The following is an 11,299-nucleotide window of genomic DNA, read 5'->3' as shown; positions in this document are numbered from 1 at the left end:
CCCGGGCTGAGCTCCCAGAACCGAGAGCTGTGGCGTTCAAGATGGCGGCCGCCGAGGGGCCTGCGGGTGATGGGGAGCTGTGGCAGAGCTGGCTCCCTAACCACGTCGCGTTCTTGCGGCTCCGCGAGGGCCTGAAAAACAGGAGTCCGGCCGAAGCGGAGAAGCCAGCGGCTTCGACTTCTCCCTCGTGCCCTCCTCTGCCGCCGCATTTGCTGACGAGAAACCTGGTCTTCGGCCTCGGAGGGGAGCTCTTTCTGTGGGACGCGGAAGACAGCGCCTTCCTGGTGGTTCGCCTTCGAGGCCCCAGCGGGGGCAGCGTGGAGCCCCCTCTCTCCCAGTACCAGGTGCGCCAGTCCGTCTGGAAAGCGACCCTTAGCGGGCACCTCACTCAGCTCTTTGGTTCGCTCCCCATCTTGGGTGTGGGGCTCTACTGTAGTGGGCTCTACTGTAGACGCCCGACTTGAGCGGGCGTCTTTCGGGAGCATCCCGCTTCGAGTGGAAAAGTCCGTCTTTCGTATCTTTATTCCTCGCCAGCAGGTTTATTGTCTCGGTCACTGCCAGGCACTTGGAGGAACTGGTGTTCTGAGTGTCTGGGAGGGAAAGAGAGGGCCGTGACATGATAAGTGGTCGGCGCTCTGAGGAAGACAGCGGTTTTGGTTGTTTGGCCCAAAGAACCCTGTTTAAAGATGTGACACATTCTTCTGGTTTATTGTGAGCTATAGGGCAGGTTTAAAAGGACCAAATTACCTGACTGAAATGAAAAAGGGAGTCCCCGTGTTTTGTTTTTGTTTTTGCCCCTTTGGGCGCTCGCTAAAGTTGGAAGGGTTGGTGCGTTTGTTGCAGTGCAGGGACTCAACACACGCGCGCATGCGCACACTCCCATTAACGCATCTCTAGGAGAAATGCACACACCTTCACCTCCACCAGGGCAAGCACAGGAGTTCCAACTCTGAGCTAGGTCTTCATACCTTTTTGATTTGATGAGCCAATGAATGGCATGTGAAGGTTGATATAATCAGAATTATTCTAGACTTTCTGTGACCGAATACTGCTTTATTGAAGTGTTCGTTTGTAGTAAACTGATTCTCTTTTAAAGACTTTCCCCCCAAGCCGGGCAGTGGTGGCACATGCCACTAATCCCAGCACTCAGGAGGCAGAGCCAGGCGGATCTCTGTGTTCGAGATCAGCATGGTCTAGAGTGAGATCCAGGACAGGCATCAAAACTACACAGAGAAATCCTGTCTTGGAAAAAAAAAAAAAAAACAACTTTCCCCCCAGTATTTTATTTTATGCACGCGCACACAAACACACATATATATGTATATATAACATAATTCTTTATTGGTTCTTTATTGATTCTTTGGGAATTTCACAACATGTACCCCAATCCTACTCACCTCCTAGTCCCTCCAGATCTGTCCCTCACCCCTGTAGCATCCCCCAAAGTAACCTCCCCCCAAAAAAATTAATTGAAAAAAAAAAAAAAAAAGAAAGAAAACTACTTTGCTCCTCCGTCACAGACTTTTTTTAAAGCCAGGACTGGCGCACAGGTCTTTAGTCCCAGCACTTGGGAGGCAGAGGCAGGAGGATCTCTTTGAGTTTGAGGCCAGCCTGGTCTACAGAGTGAGTTCCAGGACTACATAGAGAGACCCTGTCTCAAAAAGAAAAAAGGAGCAAGCAAACAAACAAGGAAAAAAAAAAACCCCAAAATGTGGCATTCATTCCAATGCATGAGATCTGCTGTGTGCCCTGGACTAATTCTTGTTGAGAAGTGATTGATTTTAACAAGGTGCAGCCAGTGCTCTTGAGAAACTTGGTCAACATTTACACATTTACCTACTGTAAAATTCCCATTAAAAATAAGTATCAGCCGGGCGGTGGTGGCGCACGCCTTTAATCCCAGCACTCAGGAGGCAGAGCCAGGTGGATCTCTATGAGTTCGAGGCCAGCCTGGACTACCAAGTGAGTTCCAGGAAAGGCGCAAAACTACACAGAGAAACCCTGTCTCGAAAAAACAAAACAAACAAACAAACAAAAAAAAAGTATCAGAAATTCGTGCATTGTTTCAATTAATTATTTATTTTCTTTTGATTTTCTTTTTTCTGGTCTGAAATCACTTATGTAGCCCAGGCTGGTCTGGAACTCCTGCCCCAGTCTCTGAGTGTTGAGATTACAGGTCTGAGCCAGGCCGGTCTCTGTGTGTGTGTGTGTGTGTGTGTGTGTGTGTGTGTGTGTGTGTGTGTGTGTGTGATGATCCTATGTTACCAGACTGTATTTTTGTTGTATTTTCTCATTTGTAAACACCAAAACAGAGACTCTGTCTACCTTATTTCTTAATGTCTAACAACACTTGACCTATTCCTAGAGCATGCAAGAGCTCTGTTAATATTTGGTGACTTTGTTTTTGTTTTTGTGTTGTTTTTTTTCAAGACAAGGTTTCTCTGTGCAACCACTCTGGCTGTCCTAGAACTTGCTCTTCAGACTGGGCTGGCCTCAAACTCAGAGATCAGGCAGATCCTGATCAGAGCTGGCATTAAAGCTGTGCACCACCACTGCCCAGCTCTGCAACAGGCATTTAAAAACAAACTGGCTTACAGATACAAAAGCAATTAGAAATCTTATTATATTCAAAAAAGCCTTATCTTAAACAATTTTGGCTTAGCATGATTCTCCATACAAAGGTTAATAATATATTGACAGTCTCATCATTATTTACTAAGAGTAAAAAGAAAAGAAAGTAGTAATCTGAAATGGTCATGAGAAACGAAATAGGTAGTACCAGTGTAAAAGTAAGTTTTTTTGAGGATGTATGATGCTATCACAAATTATTGGAACTCCCATAAAATATCACTCTTTTATACTATGCCCACATAGATAAATCAGTACTGTTTGCTGCAAAACTCTTGAAGCTAATCTGGGGTTTCATTTTGTAGCATTGGGTGGCCTGAAACTCAAAGAGAGCCACCTGTATCTTCCTCCCGGCTACTGGAAATAAAGGTGTACACTACCATAATTGGCCTGAAGCTATTCTTTATTCTACAGTACTGTTTATAAAATGTTATCTTTTATTAATACTTCTAAAGTTATTTATTCACTAAGTATCAAGAGTCTGCTTGATGCCAGAAATACAGAGAAGAAAAACAAATCTTAAGTAGTGCCTACTAGGTTATGTGAGGAGGCAAGTTTTTGTGTTTTGTTTGTTTTGGGTTTTTGTTTTGTTTTTTGTTTTGTTTTTTGTTTTTTTGTTTTTGAGACAAGGTTTCTCTGTATACAGCCCTGGCTGTCCTGGAACTCAGACTGTAGACCAGTTGGCCTCAAACTCAGTGATCTTCCTGCCTTTGCCTCCCAGAGTTCTGGGATTAAAGGCATGTGCCAGCATACTGCCTGGCTAAAGTTTTTTTGTTTTGTTTTTAATTTTCTGTTTATGCATGTTCTGTCTGTATATGTGTACATGTACTATTCATGTGCCTGGTATCCACAGAGGCCAGAAAATGGTTACAGAACCACCATGTAGGTGCCAGGAATTGAACCCAGGTCCTCTGGAAGAGTAGCCAATGCTTCTTATTAACCACTGAGCCATCTCCAGCCCTAAGACTTATTTTAAGTGTGTGTGTGTGTGTGTGTGTGTGTGTGTGAATGAATGAATAAAGGTGCTCCAGGAAGCCAGAAGAGGGTGTCTGATTCCCTGGAACTGTAGTTACAGACTGTGAACTAAGAATGTGAGTGCTGGGAACTAAACTCTGGTCCTCTGCAAGAAGAGCAAGTGCTTTTAGCGGCTAAGTCATCTATCAGGCACCCAGAGATAATTTCTTGGGGAATAATCAGTTAATAAAACAAGTATTAGTACTTATCCAGAATGCTGTTATTTTGTAACTATAGAAAATTAAAGTATGATTGTGGTTTCAAGCAACTCCCAAATATATTAACATTAAAATTAACTATTTGTACTAAATTGCTTTAATTTTCAGAGATTACTTTGTATAAATCCACCCCTGTTTGAAATTCATCAAGTCTTATTAAGTCCTACGCAACATCATGTAGCACTTATAGGAATGAAAGGACTTATGGCATTAGAATTACCTCAAAGATGGGGAAAGGATTCTGAATTTGAAGGTGGAAAAGCAACTGTGAATTGTAGGTAAGTTGCATTTCCATTTAGTGTTTAACTGTAACTTGCTAAGATCAGAGGTTGTTGAAATGTATTTTGGGATTCTACTATTGGAACATTTGAGCATTCATGTGATCCTGCAGACTGGCTTCCTGTGTTGCTATTGCTGTTACCATTTTTTTTTTTAATGTGTATGAGTGTTTTGCCTTCATTTATGTAAGTGCACTCACTGTACTGCTTGTGTGCCTGGTACCCAGGAAGCCTAGAAGAAAGTGTCAAATCCCCTGTAACTGGAGTTACAGATGGTTGTGAGCTGCCATGAGGGTGCTGGGAACCAATCCTGGGTCCTCTGCAAAAGCAGCAGGTGCTCTCAACCACTGAGCCACCTTCCCAGCCCCTTTTGTTACTATTTTTTGAAGAATACTGTATTAATATTTATTTGTAATTACAAGAAACAATATCAGTCCATTTATTTTTACAGAAATAGCTGAAAGTTTGCAGTTAGGTGCATGAGCTTAAGAACTATTCACATATTGAAGTAAAGTGTGTGGATTAAGGATTTTGTCTGTTGATTAACATCTTCATTCCAAGATACCATTTATATGTCAGGACATTTTCTGGTCATTGCACTTTGTACTGTGACATCATAAATGTACCATGAGCTACTCATGCCCTAAGGTACATCAGTTGGTCAGCTGCCAGGTGTTCAGTCACAGAAAGAAAACATCTAAATTAAGGCTCATGGCTTCTTCCAAGTTAAAAAAAAAAAATCAAGGGGGTGAGGGGAGTCTTAATACCTAGTGTAACAAAGCCTACCAAGTAATAGCCCTTCCCTGCTTCCCTGCCCCACACAGGGGTGAACCTGGGACTGCAGAAATATGATGCCCAACTTTCAGTTTCATTTTTATACACACACACATAAATTAAATAAAAATCCAGGAAAGTGGGAATCTAAAAGGTCTACTGAAAAGAATATAACATAGAAACCTAGACTTACCTTTACCTCTATAACATAAAGAGGGTCTACTTGAATTGCTTAATAGTATTTAGATCACTGATTTTTTTTGTTTGTTTGTTTTTGGGGTTTTTTTTTTTGTTTTGTTTTTTAAGCTATGTTTTTGTTTTTTAAGATTTTTATTTATTAATGTATACAGTGTTCTGCTTGCTTGTATCCCTTCAGGCCAGAAGAGGGCATCAGATCTCATTACAGATGGTTGTGAGCCACCATATGGTTGCTAGGAATTGAACTCACGACCTCTGGAAGAACAGCCAGTGCTCTTAACCTCTGAGCCATCTCTCCAGCCCCTAGATCACTGTTTCTTAATTTTCAGAATAATCATATCTGCCCTTACAGTTTTCTTACTACATTGATTCGCAAAAAGACCAAACAAGAGGCAATATCAAAATACATCTGTAAAGAACTATATAAGCTGGGTATGGTAATACACAAATGCAATTCCAGCCCTCAGGATGCTGTGCCAGGAGGGTTGCTGTGAGTTCAAGGTCAGCCTGGGTTACATTGTGAGGGCTAGGCCCTAGCCAGGGCTATATAGCAAGATCCTGTCTGAACCAGCAAAACCAAAATGTATAAAATATATTACTGTAATGTAGAAAATATTTGCACTTTGGTTCCTTGGATAGGTTCTCGGAATGCTCTCAGAGTGACAAGAGAAGGAAAGGAACAGTGTTACAGTAGGTTAGAATGTGTTTCTTACAAGTTCTACACACAAATGTTTTTGAAAATTGTTTTATTTTAGTACCACGCCGATTGCTGAGAGATTTTTCACCAGCTCTACCTCTCTGACTCTGAAGCATGCTGCATGGTATCCAAGTGAGATGCTGGATCCCCACATAGTGCTGTTGACGTCAGACAATGTGATAAGGTGACCTTTACCTTTCCTAGTTTACCTTGTGAATGGAAAAGCTTTGTGTCTTACTACTTATTTACTGAATAGTTGCTCAGGATAACACAAATAAGTCACTGAATGTTGTAATGTTTTTATCTAATTGCCTAGTGTAAACCATTCTCTCTTTCTCTTTTTCCCCCACTTTGAGATAGTGTCTCACACTGTGTGGGCAAGGCTAGTCTTGACCTCACAGAGATCCATCTGCCTCTGCCTTTGTCTCCTGAGTGCTGGGATTAAAGGCTTGCCTCCTCCCATTCTCCCCCTCCCCACCCCCTGCCAAATCCACTCTTCCTGTTTCTGTTGAGAAAGGGGCCGGCCTCCCATGGGTATCAACAAGCATGATATATCAAGTTGCTGTAAGACTAAAGGTGTGGGGAATGGAGCTCAGTGGTTCAGTGCTTATGCTTGAGGTCTTGGGTTCCATCCCTAACGCTGTTATCCACCCCCCATCCCCAAAAAAAATGTTGCTAAAGATAGAGAGCATTTCTTTGGGTCATAAACTCCCCTTCTGCATGGTTAACTAGAGGAAATAGGCAAGATCTTTGGCAAAGAGATGATTTGAGAACTAGTAGGAAATTCTTTATAAATATTTTTAGATTTATTTTATGTGTATAGGTGTTTTGCCATATGGGTGTTTTGTATATATGTGCACCTCATGCATACCTGGTGCCCATGGAGGTCAGAAGAAGAAGGAACTCCACAACTAGAGTGGCATGTGTGTGCTGGAGATCAAACCCAGCTCCTGTACGAGAGCAACAAGTACTCTTAACTGCTGAGCCATGTCTCCAGCCCCTAGTAGGAAAATACTTAAGAACTGATTAAATTGTTTTGATGAGATAATGTCTTACTTTGTAACCCACACTGGTCTGTAAATGTAGCCCAGAGTTCTTCGTGGTCCTCTCGCCTCAGCCTCCCGAGTGATAGAATTACAGTGTGAGCTACCCTGCCTGACATCAAAGAGAACTTAAGTACTATTTTCTTTCTTTCTTTCTTTTTTTCTTTTTCTTTTGACTGCTAGAATTTACTCTCTCCGTGAGCCTCAGACACCCACTAAGGTGATTGTACTTTCAGAAGCAGAGGAGGAAAGCTTAATACTCAATAAAGGGTAAGTTTTTATTTGTCACAAAATGTTGAGTTTATTGAGAATGTAAATGCAGTTTTACCAGTAACTACCAAAATTTCCAAAGGTAAGTTTTAACATGCTTTTGGTAATATAACAAGTCACAAATCTGTCATTGTAACTAACAGCTTGATCTCTTTTTTAAGAAAATTCTAAAATATGACTGGCAAAAATAATACATCTTAAAATTGTACAGTTCTAAAATTGTAAAAGTGTTAGGCTGGAGGCCTACCAGTGCACTCTGTATGGGTAAGGCAGATTGCCGAATTCCCAGCACCTGGACTAGAATAGACTAAGTCCTGATTAACGTTTTTTTGTTGTGTTGTGACAAGGTCTCAATACATGGTCCAGGCTGTCCTGGAACTCACTATTTAGACTAGGCTGGCCTCACAGAGATCCACCTGCCTCTGCCTCCTGAGTGCTGGGATTGAAGGTGTGCACCTCTATGCCTGGCCTTTCTGATTATCTGTGCTCCTGGCTTCTTTTGTTTTCGTACCTACTACATGTCCTGGCTTACTGCTAATGGAATCATCCTTTGAACTGGCAGAACCCGACCCTCTGGCCTCCTGATCAGTCTTTCGGGTGGGCACCACACATAGTCAAATATAGTGTGCACACTTAGAATGAAAGCTAATGTCAATATTTTTGGAATTTCCATTTAGTTATCTTCATGTTTAGTTTTTCTTGTTCTAAATATAATTTCTTGAACATTTTATGCATCTTTATTTGATACTTTGTTTTTTTGTTTTTGTTTTTCAAGACAGGGTTTCTCTGTGTAACATCCTTGGCTGTCCTAGAACTTGCTCTGTAGACCAGACTGGCCTTGAACTCACAGAGATCTGCCTGCTTCTGCCTCCTGAGTGTTGGGGTTAAAGGCTTGTGCTATCACCACCCAGCCTGTATTTGACACTTTTAATACTTGAAAGTCTTAATGGGAGTGATAGTGATGTACTAAGATCTGTGTTTGTTCTTCTCCTGACCTACAGTCAGGTTGCTTTCCTCTTCATTGATGATCTCTTACTGGGAATTTATATTTACCTGATCTTGAAGTGTGGGAGTATTGAGAATCTGAGTTGGGGGTTTATTTCTCCAGGATGGATTTATGTCTACTGCTAAGAGCCAGGGGTTGCTACCGCCTTGGACTGTTTACTCCCTGGTTGTCCCAACCCTGAAAGTTTCACTGAAATGATGTGAGGAAATACAGTACCAGCTTAAATTCCAGTGCATTTTTTTTCCGTAATAGGGCAGGACCTAACTCAGAGGTTAGTCCTGTTCTTGAGTCTTGGCATTTCCTGTCCTGTAGTGTCTTTCTAGAACTAACCTAGTTAGGTGGTAGGGTTTTGTTTGTTTGTTTTTGACAGGCACAGTATGTATATAAGAGTCAGTAGAGCAAATATAGTGTTAAGTACTCTGATCTGGCATCAGTCATCCCACCTGGTTCTAGTCTAGACTCTGCCACTTGCCTTCTGTGGCATCTGGGAAAGTTTTCTAATTGTACTAAGCTTCATTTCTGTGACTACATTCCATTAATATAAAAAATTGACAGTGCTCATTTCTTAGGATTATTGTACAGAGTGAATGGGATCATTCATTAAAAAGTGCTCACAACCTGGAATATAACTTAATGGTAGAGTACTTACCTAGTGTGTGCAAAGCCCTAGGCTCAACCCTTAGTATCAGAATAAAAGATTGTTTAGCATTTGTGTTGGCACAGAGTATTCATTCATACCTACTTCCTATCAGCCAGTAAGTCTATCCGTCTGTGTTTATTTACTGTGTGTGTGCATACACTCATGTTGCATGAACGTGTGTACTCCTGCATTGATGTATGTGTAGGCCAGAGGCCAACTTGAAGGAGGCAGTTCTCAACTTCTCCAATGAGTATCACAAGGATAAACTTAGACTGCCAGTCTTTGAGTCAAACACCTTTACCCACTGAATTCCTCCTTTGTTCCTTGATACAGGTGCTCACATTGTAGCTCTCGCTGACCTAAAAGCTTCACTATGAAGCTTAGGATAGCAACAGAGTTGTAGCAACCTTCCTGCCTCAGCCTCCTGAGTGCTGGGATTGGGTATAATGAAGCTTCAGTTAAGTTTAGTGACTTAGGAGTTATTTTATTTCATTAACTTCTCTATTTGTTCCATTATCTTGATATTTCTCATATTCTGATACCATATACTTTTTCATGTGATAAACTAAAATATGGTATTTACACCTTTAGGTGATGTTGATTATTTAAACTGTGAAGTTTTGGTTGTAATTTACCCATACTCATTATTAGCCTTTTGTTAAACAAAAATCATTTTGGGTAACAAATTATACCAAATTTTGACATACATAGGCACCATGGTTTTATAGTCCCTTCCTAACTATATAGGTAATGCATATCTATTTGGGAAAAATTAAAAAAAGCATTATAGAGAAAGTGGAAATCCTTTATAATCTGTAGCCTGTGTCCAACACAGCAGCCAAAGGAATACTTAACTTCCCTTTCGGTGAGATCACTCTACTTACCTGTTTTCCACACCCTGAACTATGTGATGCCCACAGGCTTACCCCCTGACTTCCAGTCCACCTTCATTCTTCCCACTGTGCCCTTGCTCTCCAAGCTCCAGATGCCCTGGCCTCTTTGCCATTCCTTAAACATCACTATCCACCTTAGACCCTTGGTGTGTATTATTGTATTCAACTGCTCCTTCCCCAGACAACTAGACCAGTTCCTGTACTTTCTTCAGACCTGTGCTCAGATGTCAACTTCTCAAAGTCCTCCTGTGCCATACAGGCTACTAAACAGCACTCCTACAAACACCATTTGGCCCTCCTTTTTCTTTATAACACCACTTTCTTTTAGAAAAAAAAGACACACATCTGTAATCTCAGCACTCAGAAGGCCAAAGCAGAAGGATTGTTACAGTTCAAGGCCAGCCTGGGTTATAGTGTGTGACCCTGTCTTAATAAAACCAAAAAAGTAACAACAACAACAAAATCATTTCCTGAATGTGTTGTTTATTTTTTCTCACTCACTAGAAAGAGAAGTCTTTCTTTAATTTGCTGATTTATTTTATGAACCTAGAACAGTGCATGGCACATAGTAAGTGGTAAATGTTATTGGAATAAATTAATTTGTATTCATCTGATTTTCATCCTTTTTTGGTTTTTAGAGACAGTTTCTCTGTGTAGCCCTAACTGTCCTGGATCTCGCTCTGTAGATCAGGCTGGCCTCAACTCACAGAGATCTGTCTGCCTCTGTCTCCCAAGTGCTGGGATTAAAGGTGTGCGCCATCACCGCCCGGCTCCATTTCTTTTTATATTTCTATATATGTGTTGTTTGTGTGTCTGTATTTAAACTATTTCAAAATTCAAATTTTTCACTAATTATTATGGTATTAATTTGTTTATTAATAATTTAATTTGGGCCAGGCGGTGGTGGCGCACGCCTTTAATCCCAGCACTCGGGAGGCAGAGGCAGGTGGATCTCTGTGAGTTTGAGGCCAGCCTGGGCTACCAAGTGAGTTCCAGAAAAGGTGCAAAGCTACACAGAGAAACCCTGTCTCAAAAAACAAAAACAAACAAACAAACAAAAAATAATAATAATTTAATTTGTTTATTCTTCATAATAGTTTTTGTTTTCAACAAACTTTTTTCAAATCTCTTTGCAGAAGGGCATATACAGCATCTCTAGGAGAGACTGCAGTTGCATTTGACTTTGGACCACTGGCAGCAGTCTCAAAGAATATATTTGGACAAAAAGGCCAAGAAGAAGCGGTGGCATATCCACTGTACATCTTATATGAGAATGGGGAGACCTTCCTCACCTACGTTAGTCTGTTACACGTGTAAGTTAATGCAGTAACCAGTGTTAGTGTATACATCATCACTGTTGAACTTGAGATGCACATTCCTTTGTTCCAGGTATAGATAAGAAATGGTACAGATTATTTGATTGTCCTCTTCCTTGTTTTTTTAGGGAAGTTGTGTAGTTTAAGAAAAGACTAAATTTGGCTCACAAAGTCTAGTTAACTGAAAAAGCGTTGTTTCTCTTATATAAAAAAGTTAGCATGGGTATGATTAGATGTAATCTGATGTCTTGCATTGAAATTGTGGAGAAAAGCCATGTGTCCACATGAACATCTAAGGACTCATTTCCTAGTCCTGGGACACGT

At 41.0% G+C, this 11,299-nt stretch overlaps 1 protein-coding gene across 1 annotated transcript in view; it reads left to right on the top strand.

The window, feature by feature from the left end:
• The first annotated feature begins 7 nt into the window (after window positions 1–7).
• Window positions 8–11,299, top strand: part of Nup88 (nucleoporin 88) — a 29,520-nt gene continuing 18,228 nt past the window's right edge. Inside the window, exons 1-5 of the mRNA XM_059271095.1 lie at window positions 8–344; window positions 3,969–4,138; window positions 5,866–5,991; window positions 7,034–7,120; window positions 10,796–10,972. Coding sequence (XP_059127078.1) covers window positions 42–344; window positions 3,969–4,138; window positions 5,866–5,991; window positions 7,034–7,120; window positions 10,796–10,972 — 863 coding nt within the window. The 5' untranslated portion in view covers window positions 8–41. The remainder of the gene's footprint in view (window positions 345–3,968; window positions 4,139–5,865; window positions 5,992–7,033; window positions 7,121–10,795; window positions 10,973–11,299) is intronic.

This window comes from Peromyscus eremicus, chromosome 8a, assembly GCF_949786415.1.
Source record: "Peromyscus eremicus chromosome 8a, PerEre_H2_v1, whole genome shotgun sequence".
In the NCBI taxonomy this organism is placed as follows: Eukaryota; Metazoa; Chordata; class Mammalia; order Rodentia; family Cricetidae; genus Peromyscus; species Peromyscus eremicus.
Note: the sequence above shows the minus strand (reverse complement) of the source record. Positions and strands in the feature narration are given on the sequence as shown.